This window comes from Carassius auratus, chromosome 8 (assembly GCF_003368295.1).
Source record: "Carassius auratus strain Wakin chromosome 8, ASM336829v1, whole genome shotgun sequence".
In the NCBI taxonomy this organism is placed as follows: domain Eukaryota; kingdom Metazoa; phylum Chordata; class Actinopteri; order Cypriniformes; family Cyprinidae; genus Carassius; species Carassius auratus.
Genome location: NC_039250.1, coordinates 12055453 through 12081740, shown reverse-complemented (window position 1 = coordinate 12081740; position 26288 = coordinate 12055453). Strand labels below are relative to the sequence as shown.

Sequence of the window (26288 nt, the reverse complement as noted above, 5' to 3'; positions counted from 1 at the left end):
GTAATAATAATAATATATGTTAACTATATATATATATATATATATATATATATATATATATATATATATATATATATATAATTAGTATATATTATAATATGCAATTTAATAAATATTTCCCATCTACAAGCCATGTGTTATTACTGAATATTATAATTTTTTTTACTTGATTTTAAGTTTGCACTAAAACTTTTATTAATCACATTTAAACTAATGTTTTCATATCTTCAAAGGCTTAAACAATGCTTTAAATAAAAATAAAAACAGAAAAATGAGTACTGTGGCAACCAGTCAACTCTGTGTAGATAGATATTTTGGCACCACAACGTCACAGAGGCACCGGGGTGCTGTATTGTGTATTGAGGCCCTCAGGGGCCCCTCGAGATGAGGATATTTTAGAGACATGCTGGGTGTACTCTTTTATACTTGTGACAGTTTAGGGGCCCCTCTAATATCTCAGTACCACCACATTGTGAAGACAAGAGGGTGGGCTCTTTTTAATACCGGGGCCCATTGTGGGCTCTTGAGGGCCACTGTCACATTTCAGAACTAGGCATGAGGGTGGATTGACTAATTCCAGCATACCCCAAAATCCAACACAGTCATGAATGTTGCACTGAAAAAAAAAATCTTTAGAAAGTGTAATTACACATTGCTATTTTATTTCTTTTTTGATTATATGACATGTGTCATATGAACGTACAAAATGACAGCCAGAGGACTGTCTTGTTTATGTCTTCATGTGTGAGTCACAGAAGACAGTGGAGAGGAAGATTGGCTCGATTTTGTGTCCATCACTCCGTCTGGGAGGGACTTTAATTCGCTCTTGTTTAGTTCTCAATGGATGCCATCAACATCAGCCACGACACGCGATCAGATGTACAACGAAGGACGGACCTAAACGCAAGCTGAATACGAGTCAGATGTGGTGAATGTGCGCGTATTTACTAGCTGACAAGACCTGAGATCGCGATGAGGACGAGTGAGGAGTGTGTTTAGATGAATCCAGCTGTGCTGCGTGGCCTGACAGCGCGACAGACAGACAGACTCTGTTTATAAACACGGGGATTGATGCACCCTTTCCAGTGGTGCAACGGTAGGATCCGTCCTCAAATACTGGAGGCTATTTTATATGCTGCTATATTTAAACAGTGAATGAAGATAAAAGCGTGAGGGTTGATATAAACAAACACCGTGTTCATAACAATGAGATGTTTCTATAAATTGGCAAAGTAATATTTTAAAAATCTAATTTAAAACGCACATGCAAGGTCTTAGAAATGTAGGCTAATATTTGTATCCACACTGGTTTGAGACATTTTGAAAAAACAATTATTTCGTAAAAAAAAAAAAAGTTTTACCGAATGACTTTTTGACCGAATGACCGAATGAATTTTTTTACAACCATCACACATTTTGAGTCCTGAATATCCAATAATTATAACAGTGTATTTTAAGTTTTCTCAGGGTTACTTCATTTGTAAGATTAATTAAATTTATATATTAATCAAACTTAATGACATTGACATGGAGTGATTGGTCTAAAGGGATCTGTTTATGGTTTTATTGTCATGTTATAAAATGACTTTGATTTGGCAGAAAAAAATAATATTATATTAAAGGATGGTTCATTTATTATTATATGCCAACAAACAATATAATAATATAATAACATTGCTAATAATTTAAAAAGAAACATACCATTTTTTTTTTAAAACTAGAAACTGAACTTTGTTTTTTTTTATATCACTGAACAGATGTTTTAAACCATTTTTATAACTGTATTTTAATAAGTTATCCAAAATCAAAGTTTTTGTTTAGGTTACATAATATATGTGTGTGTACTGCATATTTATTATGTATATATAAAAACACACATGCATGCATATATTAAGAAATATATACTGTATTAAATATATTTATATAATATAAATGATATAAATATATACATGTAAATACATGTAAATCTTTTCATAATATATTTTGTATGAGTGTGTATTTTTATTAGGGGTGCTCCGATCGCACGAACGGCCGATCGTTATGCGCATCTCGTCAGTAAAGCCGGTTCTCTAATCAGCAGTTAATTCCATCAGGTGCATGATTTCACACAGAGCAGCTGTTACTACACAGAGCCGTTGTTAATAGAGAAGATGCGCCAATAAACGCTGAAAATGAAGTGGATTTGCGCATCTTCTCTATTAACAACGGCTCTGTGTAGTAACAGCTGCTCTGTGTGAAATCATGCACCTGATGGAATTAACCGATGATTAGAGAACCGGCTTTACTGATGAGATGCGCATAACGATCGGACGATCGTGATCGGAGCACCCCTAATTTTTATATACATAACAGTACACACACATATATTATGTGAACAAAAACTTTTATATTGGATGCAATTAATCGTCTGACAGCACTAATTTTCATGCATTTTTTAATAGCTTAGGAGATAGTCAAAAGTGTCTTATTATTGACCCATATGCAATATCTATTTTCATATAATACAAGGTTCATTCTAGTCACTCTTCAACAGTCATATATTCAAACCATTAATTAAAGGAGCCTAGATTGATTGTCAGCTTGTCACCTCAAACTGACTTTTGATGATGTTGACATGTAAAGGGACAATCAGCTTGACAGAATACATCTCTCAACAGATTATTAATATTTCCCCAATACACCAAAGCTGTGGCATTCATCTGATTATACTTTTAGATCTGATACAGATCTACATCTCATTCTGTCTGGAGTCACTGAGAGTTGTTCAAATTTTTCGATCATACCCTTGTTTCATATTTATAGGTCATTCCATATTTGTCTTGAAAGCATTTCACAGACGAGAGCCCTCTATAATCTCGTGGGCTTGTTAATATTTAATGCAAAACTCAACTAAAAAGATCAGAATAAGCTGAAATGCACATTTTGGGCCTGCTTTATGTAAAAAAGCAGTCATTTTATTATTACACAGTCAAACATGACTAATACATTCTTGTGTTCCACAAAAGAAGATAAATAATGACAGAATTCTAACTATTTTAATGTCAATGAAACACTGAAGGTTAAAAATATGTACTTACTTGATAACAATTATTTATAATATTAAGGTATCAATGGATTTAGATCGATTGTAACTGTGTCAATGTTGCTGCATCTTTTTTGATAACAGACAGAGAACAGGAAGCAACCATCTTTTTCACACCGGCATTATCCTCACAATATAGGTCAGCTGCTTTGCAAAGAGCTCTGTTGGCAAATGCATGGTTTGTTTAAGGGTCTGGTTTGCCAACACAGAAAGCACGGTTTAAATCCCAAGAAGGGGTGACTCAACCCTGCTTTATCAGTGAGAGACTCCTCACCATGTGCTTGCTCCTGCGGGAAGGCCTCCGCAAATGGCTTTCTGTTACTGAAGCAAATGTGTCTGTTAAATGGCAAGCAACTCTAGTGACCTAGTTTGAACATTTATACGCCTTCTTGTGTATGTCTCTTCCAAACACCTCTCATCTCACCTCCTGCTCGATTTTTTATTTATGCTTTATTGCGAATAAGAAGTTAATCGTATCGAATGTGCATTTGTAGAATACTACATTTGTTTTTCAAATGTACTTGCAGATGATATAATATTAATAGAACCTTAATAGTACTTAAAGAGACTATACTGTCAAGTACACTTTTTATTATTACCAGATTAATTTGAAATCATTGTGTTTTGTCATAATTTAAAGAATTTATTTTGATGTGCCAACTAACATGCTAAATCACATGTAAAGTACTTAATTATAATTAGAGTTATTCGATATTATCTTTAAAGGAAATATGTACTAAATTGTAACATCATCGTTACAAATGTGTAATTGCAAATATATTTAAATGCATCACAAGTTTCAATACAAATTACAAGTACCGTATTTTTCTGATTATAAGTCGCACTGGACTATAAATCGCATTTATTTAGACCCAAGAACCAAGAGAAAACATTACCGTCTACAGCCGCGAGAGGGCGCTCTATGTTTTCAGTGTAGACTACAGGAGCACAGAGCAGCATAGAGCGCCCTCTTGCGGCTGTAGACGATAATGTTTTCTATTGGTTCATTTCTCTTGGTTCATGTCAAATTAAGTTTGATAAATTAGTTGCACCTGACTATAAGTCGCAGGACCAGCCGAGCTATGAAAAAAAGTACGACTTATAGTCCGAAAAATACGGTATATAGTTTAGCATGAATGCAATCAACAGCACACGTTTCAAAATAGAATAGAATTATTAATTTGCATGTAAATGTATTTAGGTCATCCTCAAGTTCAACTAATTGCATTTAATATAAATTCAACCTATAAAACATTTATAATTAATTGCAAATACCATGCTAGAAAGTGTTAAGTATTTTATATAAAACATAATTTCTTTTGCACTTCCTGGGTCTGTTTGCCTCTTTAAGATGAATCGCTCGATGTATTCCCCAATTGGATAAAAATGGCTGCAAAATGAATAAATGTAGGCTAAATGAATGCTTAATTACACATTATAAATTATAATCAGATAAATAATGCAATATCAATATTAAAAGAAAACCTTAACTGTAAACTTATTTGGGGAAAAAGCAACAGATTATATTATTAAATGATATTGATAATGATCAAGCATAAGGAAAAGAGCTCATCGATAAACAATTGGAAGCATATGCCAGTACTTGGTAATATTTACACGTTTAAAATAAGTTTTGGACTTCTTTTGGACAAAGCAGTTTTTTCAGTAATATATTCAAAGTACTTTACTGAGGTTCTTGAGAGTGTTGCCAAATCCCAGATTTTCCCGGAAGACACGCCCATGTCAAATACGTCATCTTGTGATTCCCCATCCCCGTACGGGAAACCCAGAAGTACGTTGAAGCAATTTAGGGCAATTTCGGGGGTTCTAAAAAAAATAATGTTGTCCTTCATTTTACTAATACACATTTTCTTATTTTTTTGTAAAGGATGTCTAGGCTAAAATGGCACAACTTAAATCTAATATATGTAATATTGCTCATATATGGTGCTGATTTAGTCATCATAGCTTGTAAAACACTTGCATTGATTAAATAAGGCTAATTATTAATAATAATAAAAGCTTACCTTGTTCATTTATGTAATGAGATGCATATGACCTACCTAAGGCAAGTTTTGAATGTATAAAATTTAAAGGGGACAATTAGATTTTGGTGTTCTAAAGGTAAAACGCATTTTCATTCATTTATAATTGTATTTTAATTATCTAAATATGTGTTCCACTTATCATAAAGTGTTCATATTTGAATGACAGAAGCAACAGTTCTCCATATGCAGTAGGCTACACATAGGCTACATACAGTAGAGATTACTTGCTTTAGTAGATTACACACAGTAAGTAACATGAGGGGTTGTTCATCAAATTGGGTTCTCCACACACTTAAAGATGAATAAAAAAAGACATTCATTGCTTCACTGGGTATTTTTATATTTATTATTTTACAAAAATACAAATACAAATTATAATAATAATTAAAAATGTAACAAAAATGCACTACCAGTCAAAGGTTTTTGATAAGATATATATATAACTCAAAACTGGAGACTTAGGTCTCTGCAGAGCAAAAGTGGGCGTTTATCACCATATGGGTGTTTTGAAACTGCTGGGTGTTTCTGAATCATGCAATCTAAATTATCCCCCTTACCCAACCCCACCCCTAAACCTAACGTCACTATTAAATCAACTAATCAGGTATCATGGTGTAAAAACACCTTGATCTCGTAACTCCCATTACTTTCCTGCAGAGACCTATACTTGCAAAACTGCAGCGTTTCCACCAGACCCACAAACACTGAACACAGAAATGAATCATTTTATTTAACAAGGATGTTTTACAATGATCAAAATTAATGAGAAAGGCAAAATATTTCAAAAGATTTCTATTTCAGATAAATGCTCTGAACTTTCATTCATCAAAGAAATAATGTATTTTGAGCAGCAAATCAGAATGTTTGAATGATTTCTGAATGATCATGTGATTGGAATAATGATGCTAAAATTACCTTTGAAATCACAGGACACATGACATTTTAAAATACATTTAAATAGAAAACAGTTAAATAGTACAGATATTTCAAAATCATCACAATTAAAAGAAAAACTTAAACTACTTCTGTCTGTGTGCATTGAATTTATTTAATACACAAGTTTCACAATTTGAGTTGATGATCTCAACAAATTAGAATACTTCATAAGAATAATAATAATAATACATTTTTTTTTTGTGAATTGTTGGACTTCTGGAAAGTATATTAATTTACTGTACATATACTCAATACTTGGTAGGGGCTCCTTTCACTTTAATTACTTGCTCAATTCGGCGTGGCATGGAGGTGATCAGATTGTGTCACTGCTGACGTGGTCTGGAAGCCCAGGTTTCTTTGACCGTTTTGACAGTTAACTTACTGTTAACATGCTTGGATACAGCACTCTGTGAACAGCCATCTTCTTTGGCAATGAATGTTTGTGGCTTACCCTCCTTGTGAAGGGTGTCAATGATTGTCTTCTGGACAACTGTCAGATCTGCAGTCTTCCCCATGATTATGTAGCCTAGTGAACCAAACTGAGAGACCATCTTGCTAGCTATGTAATAACGTGCCTATATAAAGTTCAAAACATACTAAGCATGCCAAACCTTTGTTTATACTCATGCACACAAACGATGCACACATTTTTAATGCTGTCAATGTTTTAAGTCTTGGTATAGACCAAATATAATTTTTTTACTTACCGACACGGCAAACAACTTATTTTTTAGTGGTTGGCAAACAATACGACTTAACTTCTTAAGGATGCTTTTTCCTGTTTCAAAATGAATGAGACTGTAACGTATTCGGGCGTGGGTGTGGCTTTCAACGTCACACTTGGATGTGGGCGGGGTTGGATGTCCACCGCAGACTGCAACGAGACGCCTACTTGCCTATGATATTTTTGGAATTCAAATTTTAGAAAGGAAATGTGTATTATACCCACTGGAACGCAATTTTTAACTGGGGACCCCCTCAAAACGCTTGGGCAGGTTTTCTTGTGAAAACCTGGCAACACTGGAGAGGCCATTATCAGTTGTTTTGTCAGCAGGGAGTATGAAAATGAAGTGGAGAGACTGAGACTGCAGCAGTGATCTGCTATCGATTTCCCTTCTAGGAAGCACAACTCTACTTGAGGCAGACGAGTCTCACTTTCACCAGAAATTATGTTAAATGACAATGTTATCGATTTCTGTTGGTCCAGGTAACTTCTGAAGAGCTGACAGAGACAGCAGAAATGAAAGAGCCGGGTGTTTATGTTTTTATTTGATGAATCTCGTACAAGAATACCAAGTGCCATCCAAATGTATTTCTTTTTATTGGTCTTATTATCAGGAAACGATACCGTTATGTGGGTTTACCAGCGCTTGATTCTGAAGCTTTTACACCTGTGTCTTGCACAGATGCACATACATAGAAGGGTTACTTTTAAAACTTTTTAAAAAAAAAATTTTTCTAATAATATATAATAAATAATATCTTTTGTGATATTCTTGGAATTATTTTTCTATATTTAGGTATGAAAAAAGTAAAAAAAAAACTTAACTTACAAATATGATATCAGAAAGCTCAAGCTGCATTTAAATGGGAAAATGTTCCAGCAGAACAGGGCTGAATGTGCAAGGGCAAAAACAAAATCTGCTTTTACATAGAGCTTATTAGAAAAATCAACAGTGTTGTAAACATGCAAAAAATGTTTAATTTGACTATTTTTTGTATTACACACTAAACAGGTAAATATATATTAAATAATATGGTTTGTGCTGTGAATTATATACACGTATATCTAGAGTATACAGTAGGTCATAGAGAAACACATAAGGCACAAAATGGCAAATGATTCCCTGAGAATGGTTTATGAAAATAATAAACATCAGTCTAGCTTTTAAAACACATTTTATTTTTAATCTGATGTCCTCCATTTCTTGATTGTTTTTTACAAGCAGCCAACAAAATGCATGTGAGCATAATGAATGTCTACAATTTATAAGCCACAGGCACCTATTCATTAATAGCAGAGCAGTTTAGGCACTTCTGCTCCTGAACAATAAGAACACAGCAAGTGGGGAAGTTATATGGGCACTCGTCCAATCACAGATCACTGATGTGTTATTAAAGCATGCAATGTCCTCCTGTGTGTTTTGACTTGAGAACAGGCCTATGCATGTTGTGTAATGCTGTGGCAATGCTTGGTGGAATTTCCTTTCAGCCAGCTGCTTAAAATCAGTGATTATTCCAGCGTTACTGAGGGAAATTAGACTCAATCAGCATTCTAATTGCACTTTAAGTGTAGCAGCGACCCACGGGACCTCTTGATAAATGGTAAGGTGAAGAGCTTTGAATCATTCATCAGGTCCAATATCTGTTTTCCTTGCTTTTCTTTTAAAGTCACAGTAACAGACATTTTCCAGTGTGATTTACCGATATAATGCTATACATAATGATATTGTATCTTAAAAATGATTCTAGTATCACATATTAAAGGGATAGTTCACCCAAAAATTAAAATGTGATGTTTATCTGCTTACCGCCAGGGCATCTAAGATGTAGGTGACTTTGTTTTTTCAGTAGAACACCAACGAAGATTTTTAATTCAAACCATTCCAGTATGTCAGTACACATACACAAACAAAACCAAATTAAACCCTGCGGCTCGTGACGATACATTGATGTGTGAAGACAAAAAACTATTGGTTTGTGCAAGAAACTGAACAGTATTTATATAGTTTTTTTTTTTACCTCTGATTCACAGAATGTCTGAATCTTGTTAATGCATTACCGCCACCTATCTCTCAAATGGACCATTGAAACTCTATCTACAATCTCAATTAGGAGTCACAATGGTCCATTTGAGAGATAGGTAGCGGTTATGCATTTATAAGTCTGCTATCTGCCATAAAGCAAGAAGAAGAAGAAGACGCGTTACATGCCAGCAGTGTTGGGGAAAGTTACTTTTAAAGGTCCCGTTCTTCGTGATCCCATGTTTCAAACTTTAGTTAGTGTGTAATGTTGTTGTTAGAGTATAAATAATATCTGTAAAATTCTAAAGCTATAAGTTCAATGCCAAGCGAGATATTTTATTTAACAGAATTCGCCTACATCGAACGGCCAGTTTGGACTACATCCCTCTAGTTCCTGCAGTAATGACATCAATAGAACCATTTTTTGACTAACCTCTGCCCACATGAATACACAAAAAAGAGGGCGTGGTTTTGTCGCACTCCCACGGAGAAGAAGGAAGAGTTGCGTTTGTAGAAGACTTGAGTGTGTTTGTCGCCATGTCGTCGAAATGCTATTATTTTCATCTCGGAGTCCAGTCATCTTTGTTTTAGAGATCAGTGGTTACAATTTATGTTTATCTCGGTTCCTGAAAATTATAATCCACTTGTAAAACTACGTGCAGCACATTTTGCTGAGAACAGCATCCTCAATCTCAGTCAGTTTAATGCCAGATTCACACAAAGATTATTCTTGAAAGATGGAGCAGTTCCCTCTTTGTCTGGAGAAGGTGTTGTTTATGGACCACAACCAGTAAGTGTATTTTATTATTTAAGTTGGTGCGTTTAACAGTTTATGTAACTTATTACACAAACTGCAACACTGTTTAGCTTTGTTAACTAGATGGTAGGGCTGTGCAAAAAATCTAATGCGATTTTCATGCGCATCTCGTCAGTAAAGGCGTTCTTTGATTAGAAGTACATCTCCAGCACGTGTTGAAAACAGCGGTATACAGATAAGCGAATTGTGTGAAAAATACTGTGTTTTTTTAAAAGCGAAACATGAAAACATGGTATATTGCACACTGTAAACACAATCCAAGCTTCAAAAAAACATGAAAAGTGGGACCTTTAAAAGTGCATTACAATATTGCATTACTCCCTAAAAAAGTAAATTAATTACATTACTTAGTTACTTTTAAGAGAAAGTAATGCTTTACGCTACTGTTGCGTTAATTTCGCATTACTTTTTAAATATGAGCAGGGCTTGATTGTTTTTAATATAAGAAGTTCTATTTATAGCATATTTAAAAGCCCTTTCACATCAAAAAGTGTTATGTATAAACCTCAGACTGAAGGAAAAGTACATTCACGTCTGTACAGTAGAACACAGTTCAACACTCTTCAGCAATAAAAAAAAAAAAAAAAATGAAGCACAATTATTCGTTTATCTAAAGTCATTTTTGCTTATTAGTATGGTTGAACTGAATCATCAGAGGTCAGCAGCCAAGACATTAGTTAATAAAATGGGATTAGATACATTTGTGTTATTTAACATTTAATTGTTGCAGGTTTGCATCATTTTCTGAGATTGTATTTCATTTAATTCATTGAACACTAAATCAGTTTTTTTTTTGCGAGTAGGGTGAATTAATGCACATTCACATTTAGTCTAGACCTTAGTCTAGATACTTTGGGGGTAAGCAGATAAACATAAAATTTTCATTTTTAGGTGAACTATACCTTTAATGTCTTTAAAGGGGGGGGGGGGGTGAAATGCTCGTTTTCACTCACTCTCCTGTTAATCTTGAGTACCTATAAAGTAGTACTGCATCCTTCATAACTCCAAAAAGTCTTTAGTTTTATTATATTCATAAGAGAAAGATAGTCTGTACCGATTTTTCCCGAAAGAATCACGAGCGCCAGTAGGCTTTTGCGTTGAGCGCGTCTGGAAGCTGTGACACCGTGAGGACAAAACCAACCAAAACAAACCATGGCTAACAGTCAGATTCAGCATATATTTATGATCCAGAATCAGATCCAGAGGCTGAAATTGAACAAGAGCAGCATCAGCAATCAGTCTCTATGTGGTATGTACTGAAACTGTATATATTTGCTTAGCGGTTTTGGAAAATGACTAAGTTCCACTTTGTCATCTTTTTTTTTTTAAGCTGTACATGTGGAAAGTGCAGTTTGATGACAACATCGCATGTTGTTTACTTGATGTGCTTATGCGCCGATAGCTAAGTTAATAACACATAGATATTTGAAGCAGTTTTACTCACCGCATGTGGTTCCAACACACGATCGTGGCCCTTTTTCGTTGGGATTGCATTATCCTTAAGAAATAAACAATGTGCAAATCCGGCGTCAAACTGGACCTTGTTTGTAAAACAAGCATCTTCGAAATGCAGGGAACAAACACAAACACTTGCACAACTCCGTTGATGCTCTGTAAAAATAAACTCCATCCACTGGTCCCTTAATGCTGTTTCTCTTTTGGTAATCTGTGCAGGGTTGTCTTGCCCTGGCAACCAAAAACACACTCCTTTTGTGACATTTCGCGACGCTCTCGCTCTGATCAGTGAATGAATGTCTATGCTCAGCCTCTCAGTGCTCTGCTATACGGGAGCGCGCGCTCTTCCGGCAGAAGTGCCCTCAGGACCCATATAAGGAAATTCCGCTCCATCTAACGTCACACAGAGCCATACTCGAAAAAAACTTTCCGAAACTTGTGACAAACCGGAAGTAGTATTTTTGGAACAGAAATACTCCTTCAAACGTACAACTTAATTTTTGAAACTTTGTCCATGTTTAGAATGGGAATCCAACTCTTTAACAGTGTAAAAAAACTCAGTATGCATGAAATAGCATTTCACCCCCCCCCTTTAAAGATTGTTTTGGACCAAAATATGAAGATATAAGTAAAAGAATATTACAAAAAAAATATCATTAAATAAAAGATCATGTTTAAAAAGTAACCCTGTAATTTGAGAGATATAGAGTACAGATATTTTTTAAAAAAAGTTGAACATTTTGTTTTGTTTATCATCAAAGCCCTACATTTATCAGATATAAGTGAAATATCTATGATTTATGTCCTGACACTTTGATATTGTAGACTACCATCATACAATATAATTTATTTGATCCCAAAAAAACTGTAATATAGTGAAATATTAAAATAGCAGTTTTCTATTTGAATATATTGTAAAATGTCATTTATTTCTGTCATGCAAAGCTGAATTTTCAGCATAATTACTCGTCTTTAGTGTAACATGATCATTCTAATAGAATGATTTGCTGCTCAAGAAACATTTATAATCATCATCAATGTTAAAAACAATTATACTGCTTCATATTTTTTGTTGAAATGTGTACTGTAGCCTATATATAATATTTTTAAACGGTTGACCCCTTTTGAAATGTCTGTTTCAAAAATGTATCATGTTAACGCATTATCTTTTAAATAATCTGATAGCATTTTTAGTTACTCTTGAGTAGCACTGGCAGCAAAGCTAGCAGATTCACTGGCTAATAGTTATGGTAGGCTATGCTAAGCTACAAAGATAATTGGCCATATCACTATGCTAAGAAAACATGCTTTGTTAGGTATCATTATGGTAAGCTAGCAGGCTAATCAACTAGTGCTAGTCCAGTATAGGGATTGCTTATTAGCATGACATTTATTAAAATATTGTCTGTTTATTAGTACTTATAAAACACATATTCTGCATGACCATATTCGACAACCTTAATCCTCAAAACCTAAACTTAACAACTACCTTACCAACTGATAATAATTAGGGGTTCACCAAAATACAACAGAAGATTAGAAAAAGGTTGCCTGTGACATTTGGATGGTATAGGGTCAGAATTTGGTGTAAACAGCGTTGAAAGCATGGATCCATTCTGCTAGTATCAGTGGTTCACGCTGCTGCTGCTGGGGGTGTAATGGTGTGGTATAATTTCTTGGTAAACTTTTGGCCACTTAGTACTAACCGAGGATCATTTAAAGCCACAGTCTACCTAATTATTGTTGCTGATTATGCCCATCCCTTTATGACCACAGTGTGCCCATCTGGCTTCTTCTAGAAGGATAACGCTGCCATGTCACATAGCTCAAATCATCTCAAACTGGTTTCTTGTGCATGGAAATGAATTGACTAAACACAAATGGCCTCCACAGTCACAGATCTCAATCCAATAAAGCAGCTTCAGGATGTGGTGGAATGGAAGATTTGTATAATGGATGTGCAGCTGACAAATCTGCAACCACTGCACAATGCTGTTATGTCAATATAGACCAAAATCTCTGAGGAATGTTTCCAGGTTGCCAGGTTGCCTGTCAAACAAAACTAGCCCCATTGCTAATCACGTTTTTTTCCATTGTTTTCCTAGTCTCAGCTTCAGATGTCACGCATACAGACCATCGGCTGAACGTCTGATGCATATGTGTTGGGGGTAAAGCAATACAAGGAACTAGCAAAGTACACATTACTTTTTAATTTAGAAGAAAAATATCTGAGTTACTTATTCAAACAAGTAACGGCAGTTACTTTGTTCCCATGTCTTGACTGACACCACTCGTGTTGCCATGTTAAGAAGAATTGGGAGTAAGTGCAGAGGTGTTGTGTGCGCTGTGATGTTACTGTAGTTCTAGACTAGTTCTTGACTAAAAATAAACATGTATTTACTTATCTCACCTACACAAAATCAGATTCAGTGTTCCTCAAAATGAATACAAACAGTCATATGCAAACTAATTTCACTTTTGTTGTGAAAAGGCTTTTACATTTGTAAAATAACTTTTTTTATATATATTAAAAACCAACAAGCAAGCCCCGCCCAGATTTAAAAAGGAACTCAAAAGTAAAGTAACGCATTTCTTCCCATCAAATGTTAATAAGCAACATAATTAGTTACCTTTTAGGGGAGTAACGCAAAATTGTAATGGATTACTTTTAAAAGTAACTTTTCCCAACACTGAATATGGCACAGAAAATTCGAAACACTTAGAAAGTTTCAAAGTCGTCATCTGATTTGTTGAATTATACAGAATTCCCTGGAAGCGTGTGGCGCATTCTGGAAAAAATGCCAAATCCCCTAATGAAAGGAGAAAGCCATCGTATTTACAACTATGACAATGAGCACTTATAGATTCAACTAAACACTGGGTCTACAAAAGGATGTGAAATATGTAAAGTTTGTGGAATAGACTCTTTAAAATACGTCCAAGAATTTTACACAATGGTCTGTCATTTCTATTCCCCTAAACATGACGTGGCACAAAACGAAACATGATTGGTTGTGTAAAGTGTGGACTAGTGGTTCGTTTTAGGATGGGAGCACTACAGAAAGATTCCGGCCAGAGAATCCTTTTATCAGCTTTATTTTCAAGATCAGGATGCCAATATACAAGTTCTTATAAGTGTGTATGTGGTCTAAACAGAGAGAAAGAAAAAGAAATAATGCAATGGTAAGAATAACTGATTAATAAACAAATAAAGGAATGCTATACTATGTTCATTGTCATCATTCACAACAGTACAGTACATAAATAATAATTTACGTTAATACAGTGCAACAAAATATGTTACTATTATGCCTTTTAATGTCTATACTGCTGCATCTTTAATTGGCTATGCAGCCTGACACTGTATCACTATAACAGTCGATGCAGCTAGCACCAAATAAACAGTAAATGCACTGCACTGAAACACAGAAGCATATCTCTAAATAACTAACACAAATAAAGTCTAAATCGACATATAGAGGGCTAATTATTGCACACAGGAAACATGTCGCATATTATATCACGCTCTGGCATCATGACTACACTAATTAGTCACGCAGTTCAACAACTAAAACTAGTTCGTATGAACATACATGAATCTCAAAACATTCATCACAATGCAGTACAAACATGCAACAGTAGTAAAAACTTACTTGCTTTTCATAAAACGCACACAAAAGTAACGAAAAGGGTCTCAGGGTCTTCTCTCGTCATCCCTGAGTGCGAACAACTGAGCAGCGCACTACATTCTCTGTCCAGGCGCAGTTCATGTGATGGAGCGTTCACGCGCTTAGAAAACTTCAGCGCTAAACAAATAGACTTTCAGACAAGGCCGCCCCCAACTGTCCACATGGCAGTTGAAAGAGTATGAGAAAGTCTATTTGGTGGTCTCTTCCTCGTCCTTGTCCTCCAGAGCTGGGAGCACTTGGAGGATTGAATCGGAAGGATATCTGCTGTTCAGCAAATTGCTCTCTCCACTGAGGTGTCATGGCAGCAACGGCTTCATGTAGCTCTCTCTCTCCACCGACAAAGTTGGTACCATTGTCCATGAGGAGTTTGAACGGTCTACCACGTCGAAAGATGAATCTTCTCAGTGACAGCAGGAAAGCATCGGTATCAAGGCTTTCTAATAGATCCAGATGCACCGAGCGAGTTGTAATGCATTTGTAGACAATGCCCCACCTTTTTTCAGTGCGGCGAACAATCCTCACTTGGAAAGGTCCAAAGCAATCAACTCCGGTTGAATAGAACGGTGGCTTAGTGAGTCGTAGCCGAGCTGGTGGGTAGTCTGCCATCTTCGGTACATCGGGTTTTGCTCTCCATCTCCGGCACTCCAGACATGAATAATGATGCTTTCGAATAGCCTCTCTACCACGGATTATCCAAAACCTGCGTCTGATCTCGGCAAGAACTCGTTCTGGCCCAGGGTGCAGTAGTGACTCATCAAAATCCTTGACGATAAGCTTTGTCACGGGATGGCTTGGGTCCAGGATAACTGGATGGATAGTATCCAGGTCTAGTCCTTCAGCATGCCTTAACCTGCCACCGACTCTGAGTAGCTCTGTGGCTCCTTCATATTCTGGTGACAGAGATGCGAGACGACTGTCTGAAGGAAGAGTACGTCCAGCTTTGAGAGCTCTCAATTCTTCAGCAAAGCAGTCCTCTTGAGCCCTTTGTAACATCAGCTTCTCTGCTTGCAGAAAATCAGCAGTGGGAAAGTGTACTGTAGTAATAGGATCAGCCGCCCTGTGAAGGGAGCTAGCAGTTTCCTTAAGAAGCTCTTTCCAGTTGGAGAACTTACTGAGGTCTGGAAGTTGTGTTGGCAAGATGCTGGACATAGTTCCCATGAAGGCAGACTTCCTTAACTCTGTGGTGTCTGGTTCTACCTCAGATGAAGGCATGTTGGGCCACTCCCTCTCAGACAAATGGAGGAAATGTGCACCTTTGTTCCAGCGATGATCCTGTACCATTTCTTGCAGAGTGAGTCCGCGGGTTATATCATCAGCTGGATTGTTTAGAGTATCAACATACCGCCATTGAACAGGATTGGTCAGGTTCTGGATTTCTGCGACGCGTGTTCCAATGAACACTTTGTAACGGCAGGATTCTGATTTGATCCAATGTAGTACAGTTGTGGAGTCTGACCAAAGAGTGATGTGCTCAGGGGGTACTGCAAGCTCTGTCTCGATCACTCTAGCCAGCTGTGCACCTGTAAGCGCGGCACTGAGCTCAAGATGCGGAATAGACATCTGTTTACAGGGCGCGACTCTCAATCTGGCAAACAAGAAGGAGACATAGACTTGTTGACTCTCATCTGTCGTCTGCATGTAGGCTACTGACCCATAGGCGCGCTCCGAGGCATCACAAAAAATGTGGATGTGACGGGTTGCGCTGGCAGTATCGGCAGTGGCTGGTGCATAGGGACAAGGCAGCTTGAGATGTTGCAAAGTGGGAATTTCCTGCACCCAATTCAACCATTTCTCCAGAAGGTCAGCGGGTTGGATCTTGTCATCCCAGCTAATGTTGGCCTTCCACATGTCCTGAACCATTCCTTTACATCTTGTTGTGAATGGCACAATGTAGCCCAATGGGTCGTAAAGCTTGGCAAGGACACTGTAGACATTATGAAGAGTAGCGTCTGAAGATTCAGTATGGCGATGTTTGTAACTCAGGGTGTCGTTCAGACAGTCCCAGCAGAGTCCAAGCGTGAGCTCTTGGAGGTTGTCACTGGCCTTGGATAGCCATAGCTCACTGCTAGCCGACTGCGCCTCAGGAGGTAGATGTGCTACAACTTCACGCATGTTACTAGCCCATTGCCAGATCTCGAAACCTCCCTTGAATCACAGGAATTGTAAGAGTGGTTTATCACTGGGCAACAAGCGGATCTGGTGGAACATCAACTTAATATCTCTGCTGATGGCCACAGCATGACATCGAAACCGCATCAGGACTCCAATCATGGTTGGACCGAGCGTTGGTCCCGGCAGGAGTTGGTCATTCAGGGACAGGCCATTAAAGGAGAAGGAACAGTTAAATACTACTCTGTCCTTTCCATTGTGGTGCACCATATAATGAGGTACATACCACGACTCTGTGGACTTTGCTGCCTCTTCTGTAGAGATTTCCGTGACATAACCAGAATGAATAAGTTTATCCATCTCCTTGCAGTATGAGGCTGCTCGAGCGTTATCCTTGGCCAACCGGCGCTCAGTGCTGCTTAGGTTAGGCATCACGGCATCTTGCTGTGCATAAAGGCGGATGACTGGCTGATGACGCAAAAGTGGAGTAGCGTAGCGCTGGGTACCATCCACAGATACACGTTCGGAGGCTGTCTGTAAGAGGATGAGTGCCTGTTGGTCTTGCTTGGAACGTGTTGCAGTCTTCTCACTGACATAAGGGACTGTGTCAATGTGCCAAAGACGTTCCACATTCATGAGGAGTTCAGTATATGAAGACTCAGTGGCGATGTGCAGACAGGAAGACTGGTGAGAAGAGACTGGTATGATGTCAGAAGGACCTTGCAAGGACCAGCCTAGCCTTGTGCAGATGGCTATAACCACAGGTTTGATTTTAGATACATGAAAGGTGGGATGAATTCTCCTGTACGGTGGAGGAAGTTTGAGGCGAATTGTCACCAGACTAATGATCTTGGTGACAGGGAACGAGCCAATAAATTTGGGAGCTAATTTGTTGGAAAAAGTAACGGAATGTTGTTAGTAGAAAGCCACACTTTTTGACCCATGGCGAATACGGGAGGCCTTGACCGGTGGCGATCGGCCTTAACCTTAGTGCGCGCTCTCACCTGGAGCAGAGTCTCATGGGCTCTGGTCCATGTGCGGTGGCACCTCTGGAGTAGAGGGGATCGTGACTTCAGATTCAAGACTAGGAAAAACTGGTGGCTGGTAACCTATACTACACTCAAATGGCGAAAGGCCTGTGGATGACACTGGTAACGAGTTATCGAGTACTCAACCATAGAGAGTTGTTGGCTCCAGGATGAAGGATTCTTGAATACCAAACATCACAACATTCTCTCCAAATCTTGGTTGGCTCGCTCAGACTGATCATTGCTTTGGGGATAATAACCCAAAGACAAGCTTACCGTAGCTCCCAATAATTTACAAAACTCTTGCCAAAACTTAGACACAAATTGGGAATCCCTGTCAGAGACCACGTCCATTGGGAGGCCATGTAACCGAAATACGTGATCAATTACAGTAACCGCTGTCTCTATGGCTGAAGATAATTTGGGCAAGGGAATGAAATTTGCCACCTTCGAGAACCAGTCCACTATGGTCAAAACAACCGTCAACAAAATCTAGTGCGATGTGGGAACAGGGTCTCGAAGGGACAGACAGCATTTGGAGTAACCCATCTGGAGGTCGGTTAGACGTCTTACCACTGGCACAAACTGAGCAAGCCAAAACAAAATCTTGAATATAAATCGCAATATTGCGAGCCATTAATGACCACCAGAATCATTGCTTTACTAAACAGCTAGTAAAGTTTATTCCTGGATGACAAGCCATATTGGAGCAATGACCCCATTGAATCACGTCGAACCGTAACCCCTCGGGAACGAACAATCGATTCGGTGGGCAACCGGGCAGAGGCATTAACCCTTCTAAAGCCGTCTTGGCCTTCAATTAGACCTCCCATATGAGTGTGGAGATAACTAATTTCTTGGGTAAAATGCACTCGGGAGTGTCCGGGCATTCAGGTGGATCAAAAATACAAGCTAATGAATCGGGTTTGATGTTTTTGGAACCCTGGCGGTATGAGAGAGAAAAGTCAAAACACTTGAAAAAAAGTGCCCACCGAGCCTGCCTGGAGTTGAGTTATTTTGCAGATCTAATATACAGTATTTGAGATTCTTATGGTCAGTCCAGATGATAAAAGTTACCCTTGACCCTTCTAACCAATGATGCCATTCATTCCTCCAATACTAACTTGACAGCCAACAATTCTCTGTTACCAGGTGATAGACAATGGGACAAAAACGCTCAAGTTTCTTCCACACTTTCGTTCCCCACAAGGCTGCCCGTCCCGTTGATAACATGAGCATGAAAGCTACCTTAGACTCCTCCATCTCAAACGTACGGGGCTGTAATGATAAATGCATAGAACATTTATAAAGGAATGCTCTACAAAAGTTCAGCTCACCGGCATAACTCTCAGGAATGGGTAGATGGGGCTCCAGTCGATGACTTGTCTCAGGGGCAATGCAGGGAACAGACAGGTGACACAGCAGGAATGCTAAGTTGTTGGATCTGCTGGGTGAGCTCAGACACCTGCATCACGAGCCCTTGAACTGCGCGTCTGGTGTTGGTGATGCTCTCCTGCTGCTGATCCATCCAGCAGACGCTGTGATGGATGAACTTCCATAAATGGTCAGATCGTACTATAATGGGTAAAGTAATAGGTATGGTAGCACAGAACGTAAGATAATAAACAGTCAGATCAACAGGATGGAAATGGAGAAGGTCACTGGCGGCCAGGGAGCAGGTGTAGAACCGGTCAGCAGGAGAGTGTGACACAGGGACTGAGATTGGCAATCCTGTGATGAGTAGAGGAGGTGAGGAATGCAGGGTGAGTCCGGAAGTGAAGCGATCCATGTAGCGTGAGAACAGGAGAGAAACAAGGATGAGAAACCATGCACGAACACGGGAAACTGCAACAACAATCTGACAAACACAAGACGAAAGACAGGGCAATAAATAGGGAGTAGGAAATTAATGGCAGCTGTTGCAGATGCAACAATTAACGGTGACGACCACATAAAAATGATTAGTGCACACGAGACACACACATCGTAACAGATTAAGACGACGGTTTTACCATGACAATCCATCCATCATAAAAAGTGTTCAACATGACTCCACACTTTAAAAACAACAGAAGCGAATCTTTACTCTTGAACCTAGGCCCTCTCCCTATAGGTTTTTTCAATCATCGAACTTTAAACTCATTGATACAACTCGCCCATTCTTCAAATTGACTTTTAGCTGTTTGGAGGATAGATTAAAGGTTTTGGACTGGCATCTTAGACTGGATGCGACATGTCCCGTGTCTGACTTTCTTTCAGAAATGAAACTAGAAGAAAGTGAAAGTGACTGATATCACCAAAATAAAACAGCTAAATTTAGGTAAAATGAAACTTCTTATAACAAATCGAGTGCAGCATTAGTTCAGTCAGGCCACGGAGGCATAGGCTGCGACCAGCTGATGCGGTCAGCTGTCAAATAGCTTGAATCACTACCATTCTCCAATTAGACATAGGACATATATACATGGGACTACTGCTCGGTAAGTATGGTCAAATAGCTCACAACCCTCCCTCCCTCCCCATTATAAGCATGAGCTTTGTTTCATATCACTAAAGCTTTCAAGTCCCGGTTGGCATGGACTTCACTGAGGTCCACTGAGAGACACTCATCCTCATAACCAAGCAACAGGATAGACGTCCCACTGCTACATCTACACGATTACCACTGTTTGCTTTTAAATACATTGTTAAGTGTCTTAATTATCTTCTATTTCCAAGTTGATGGTTTTGGGGGGTTAATGTTTAAGCTCTTGTATGTTCAGTTAATTTGGGAGCAAGAACCCCCATAAGGAACCATACCTCCAAAGATAAATTATGTTTAATAAACTCAAGTAACTTGCCAAAGTGGTCCTGTCTGAAATGCATCACCACACAATTGGTCCATGCACAAAACCGAAAAATGTCAGGACAGAGGTCAGAGCTCACAGCAAACAAATTAATGATAGATATTTCATGACAAACAAGCATGATTTATAATAAATAGTATTATTATTAACACAGCAGCCCAGTAAATGTCCTCACTTACGTTATTTGCGACTTCCATCATGAAACTAATAAGAGCTAATTCACAAGTTCACACTTACATATAATAAACAGAGTAAAGGTAATGCATATTTGGAATGCTGTTGAAGGGGAGGGCTCTGAAATCAGAATTTTGTCCCAAACCCAGGGTATATATTAATTGCAAATACAAAGTACACTAAAAGTTTACATTCAGTAAAGTTAAACACAAAAGATATGGTCCAAAGAGTCACTGGATTATCAGATTCTCTCATGATTCTGGAACCAAATTCTGATGATGTAATGATAGTTGGCAGTCAGTTACCACATCTGCATTTCTGTTGTGTCCCATGTCTGACAGAGAACCTAGACACTCGACTGAGTGAAAGCCCTCAATGTTTCCTGTTTATACCCAGTGCTCAAGTCTGAAACACTTAGATTAGTCATCAAACCTGTCATCAGAGGAGAGGAGAGCTATATCTGTGCTCTAATACAGACCTGTAACTGATGTGTTGTTCTCATGCTGTACGTGTTTCTGATGAGATTTCACTGCCTGTGTAGGGTGCTTCTGCGGTTTGGGACTGATCTACTTCAATAAGACCTGCACTATGTCATCCGTCACCTTCCAGGACCTTCCTCTCAATATCTATATGGTGATCTTCGGCACAGGCATCTTCGTCTTCGTTCTCAGCCTTATATTCTGCTGCTATTTTATAAGGTGAGTCTGATCTCACGCACACACACGACACACACTCAAGCATATGTGTGGTTTGAGGACTGATCAGCTGTAGACGGGCCGGCGGTGAAAGTCAACAGGAAGTCGCAGTGTAGTTGATGATACACTCTTAGACGTCAGCAGGACGCTTCCTGAACACTGTTATTAATGTAACTATTGTATTACAGGCCAATACAAACCATCTCAAATATCCCACCCTTCCCTTTCCTTTCTTTTTATACCTATTTCTCCTTTCTTTCTTTCTTTCTTTCGTTCTTTCTTTTTTTCTTTCTTTTCTCTGCTTTTCTTTGTTTCTTCAATCTTTTTTATTTTCTTTCCTTATCTATTCTTTCTTTCTTTCTTTCTTTTCTCTGCTTTTCTTTGTTTCTTCAATCTTTTTTCTTTTCTTTCCTTATCTATTCTTTCTTTCTTTCTTTCCTATTTTTTTCTTTTCTCTGCTTTTCTTTGTTTCTTCAATCTTTTTTCTTTTCTTTCCTTATCTATTCTTTCTTTCTTTCTTTCTTTCTTTCTTTCTTTCTTTCTTTCTTTCTTTCTTTCTTTTCTCTTCTTTTCTTTGTTTCTTCAATCTTTTTTCATTTCTTTCCTTATCTATTCTTTCTTTCTTTCCTCCTTGTCTATCTATTTCTTCTTTTCTAATCTATCAAACCTTCTTTTCTTTTCTTTTTTCTTTTCTTTTCTTTTTTCTTTTTCCTGTCTTTGATCTGTGTCTTTTATTGCAAAATGAAGTACAGTACATAAATGGCAAAGCACAGACTCCTATATACAGACAGAAGACTTCTATATAGTTATATGAGATTTCTCTCTTAGCTCTTGACTGTTGGACAGCATGTAAATCATGTCAAATGCAAATGAAAGCTCTTGAAGAGTGCTGTGTGAACAAGTGTTCAGACCCTCAAGAGCTTGTGTCGTGAGCAGTCAAATCAGTGATTCACCAGCAAAATTTAACTCAGGGTTTCGAACCCAGCTCAGAAAATGACTCACGCCTGCATGTATCACCATGATTCATTTTGTTGTGTCCATGTCACAGATTCAGTCTCACTAAGTTTGATTTTATCCTCAATCCCTCTCCTAACATTAGAGAGAGAACACCGTTCAGTCCATAGATGCTAGAGGGACTTGCTGAAAACTGAGTGACTTACATAAACTGTTGTGCATTTCTCATCATTTATCAGTAACTGTATGCTTTATTTTTTTCTTTTTTAATCAATAGTAAGTTGAGACATCAAGCCCAAAGTGAACGCTTTGGATACAGAGAGGTAAGCGAGAGTAAGCAGATATACATTAAAGAGGTCTTCTCTTACATTTTTATCATTAATTTTTTTCTAAGCATTATGTTAATCAAGGCTAATTGTACTAACTGTTAGCATATGGGCAATGCAGGTCATTTTAAAAGGAGATCCAAAGAAGCTGAATCTTCATGGGGTAAGAAACTGCCCTGTCTACATTCCCAATGCTAGAGCTTCCATCGTCCTGGAAAACCAGGAAATATCAGGAATTCCCAGACCTGGAGCAGTCATAGAAGACATGCGCACCAAGGCTGCATTTATTAGATATAGTAAAAATAGTAATATTGTAAAATATTTTCTACTGTAGTATATTTTAAAATGTAATTTGTTCTTGTAATGCATTAATGCAATTTTCAGATGTCACATGATCCTTCTAATATGCTGATTTTATTATTATTCAACAACAATGAAAACAACTGCTTCATATTTATAAGGAAATCGTGTTTTTTTTTTCAGGATTCTGAATAGAACTTTTAAAAGAACAAAATTTATTTGAATTATAAATATACCATCACATTTTAAAAATAAATTTTTAATTTTTACTTCATGTATTTTGATCAAATTCTTTCAAAAACATAAAGTTAATTCTTTCAAACTTTTGACCAGTGTGTGTGCACTATACAAATATAAGTAATGTCACAATGTTATAAATAATATATGGTCGCACTTTAGTTTGGAGACCTATTCTAACTATTAAATAACTATTAACTATTGCTTTTGCCTCAATAAACTCCTAATTTGCTGCTTATTAGTTAGTAAGGTATTTGTTAAGTAAGGGATCTAAAATATGGTTGTGCAGAATACAGCATTGATATGTGCGTTATAAGTATTAATAAACAGCCAATATGCTAGTGATATGCATGCTAATAAGCAGCAAGTTAAGAATTGGTCCCCAAACTAAAGTGTTACCAAATAGATAATCACTGCAGAAGCATCCAGTGAACCTTTCTTAAACCCATGATCAAATGTGTGTGTTTTTTTTTACTGTGCTATTATATCTTTGGAAAGCTTTCAAGAGTTATTTTATTTCCACCCATGTCTTTCCACTCTTTTTTTCACTTTTCCTCATTTTTATTTGTGTCTCCACACCCCTGTGGTGCGTGACGTCCCTCCACAGCAGACATGTGCCGTGTGCTTGGAGGACTTTAAGGTGAAAGATGAGCTGGGAGTGTTGCCATGCCAACATGCCTTTCACAGGAGGTGAGTAATGAGCTGGAGTCTGGCAGCTGGTGTTCATAAAGCAGCAGCAGCATCCTGCTATTGTTAGCAGCTCTGCAGACTGATCCTCGATACCTCATGTTTACAGACATGGTCTTTTACTCTTAAACATTCTCCATTTCTCTGTTTAGATCATTCCAGATTATATGCATTAACTATTTGAAATGCAATTATTTGTGATATATATATTCCTTGCCAAATTTGATTTCCTATTAGCCATTAGCGATTAGCCATTAATGGAGATGTGTTTTGCCCCCATAATGTGAGGTTAAACATGCTGACTGTGAAGTTAACTACTCTCTACTGTTCAGTTTAGTACTTTTAAAACTTATTAACAAAATAATATATGTGAAATATAATAGAAATGTAACATCAGAGCACTTGTTCACCAGTGGATCCTCTGCAGTGAATGGGTGCCGTCGGAATGAGAGGCCAAACAGCTGATAAAAACATCACAATAATCCACAAGTACTCCACACCGCTCCAGCCCATCAATTAATTTATTGTGAATTGTATTTTTTAACTTTAAACCATAGCTTCATAATCCATAATATTTCTATCTCTAGTGAAAAAGTCACCTTGTCTGAATCAGGGGAGAAATATGCACAGATCAAGCATCGTTTACAAGTGAAAACAGTCCATAACAGTTCAAAACACTTTTTTTCACTTTTGTATTATTGATCATTGATTTGTATCTTGGTGATTTGTTAATGGACGGATTTGTTTCTTACAAACACATTTCACAACACAAGACTGATTGATGGAGTGGAGTCGAGTGGCATTATTGTGATGTTTTTATCAACTGTTTGGACTCTCAATCTGACGGCACCCATTTACTGCAGAGGATCCATTGGTAAAACTAAGTGATGCTCCATTTCTCTATATCTTTAAAGTCACATTTGTAATGTGTAGTTTGACATTATTTGAACACAGAACGTGTGTTTGCAGGTGTGTGGTGAAGTGGCTGGAGGTGCGCTGCGTCTGCCCCATGTGTAATAAACCCCTGGCGGGATCCTCCGAACAGCACCAGAGCATAGGCACACTGCTGGATGAGCTGGTGTAGGGACAAGACCCACATCAGCCTTCAAAATCTCTACAGACCTGACTGTGACCCTCACTGTATTGTGAGACTGAACCTCAGATGAGGTCAAGAGGCATGTCTTCTCGATAAAACATTAAGGGAGACCGTAGATTCTCGACTGAAGAAACCTCCGGGCTAAGGCTTTGTATCTTTTGAGTAAAAAAGCCTTTAATTTAACAGTGAATGCTAACTGAGCTGTTCAGTCATAATGTCGGTTCGTATGCTATCCTAGAAGGCTAATTCACCTCCGGATCCCTCAGGAATTAATAAGGGTTTTTAAAACCAAACGGGTTTTGATTTCTGAGTAAAACAAGGCCTGTGTGAAACACTACTTTAAGATTCATGAAGAATTTAAATTGGGAAACTCTTGAGTGCTTTATAAACTCAAGCTGCTACAGTAAGAACTACAACTACCACAAGGATGTGTGTTTACACACACGATGAAACAAACAACTGTTGTAGACTTTATGTAGTGACTTTTTAAAGCACACAGAAGTTTTACATTTGAGGTATGGATAAGTGTAATTTATGTTGTACAACAAAATGTGCCAAAATGAAATGTAAACAGACCACTGAGAAAACAACTGAAACTCCTGTGAGAAATCCTCCGGGTTTTGGGACTACAAGCTAAATATCTGTATTGTAAATGCTCTACATCCGACCAGATGAGGAGGAAACAGGATTTACATCATTCCAGCACTGAACACTGGACCGCAAGTGACAACAGCACAGTACACTGGGCCCAAATCACTTTATCAGTGTGTGTGTGTGTGAGTGTGAGTGTGTTTTACAGTCACCAGTAGTAGTGTTGGATGTCTCGTTCATTCTAGATTATGTGTGCACAAATCATCGACTGTCTTAAGAGATTTTAAACAAACACTACCACAGTTCCCCGAGTCCCGGACACAGAAATGGGCTGCCAGTGAAAACACAAGTGGCTTTCTTTTTGTATTTTTTTTGTATTGTGCTTGTTCACTGTAATCTGGTTGCTGTTGTTACTACCTGCTGTGTTTTAGTCAATGTTTTCACACCCCAAAAAAAAAAAAAAAAAACTTTTTG

General features: G+C 37.9%; 1 protein-coding gene across 2 annotated transcripts; it reads left to right on the top strand.

Annotated features, from left to right (window-relative positions):
• The first annotated feature begins 784 nt into the window (after nucleotides 1-784).
• LOC113107291 (RING finger protein 122) lies at nucleotides 785-26288 on the top strand. Of its 2 annotated transcripts, none has more exons than XM_026269697.1 (6): nucleotides 785-1096; nucleotides 21470-21626; nucleotides 22855-22900; nucleotides 23025-23066; nucleotides 24051-24130; nucleotides 25097-26288. In XM_026269697.1, the coding sequence occupies exons 1-6, from the start codon at nucleotides 1072-1074 to the stop codon at nucleotides 25209-25211; spliced, it is 465 nt and encodes a 154-aa protein (XP_026125482.1). In that variant the 5' UTR covers nucleotides 785-1071; the 3' UTR covers nucleotides 25212-26288. The 2 variants fall into 2 exon arrangements, with proteins under 2 accessions (XP_026125482.1, XP_026125481.1); XM_026269696.1 differs by having other exon boundaries at nucleotides 24048-24130.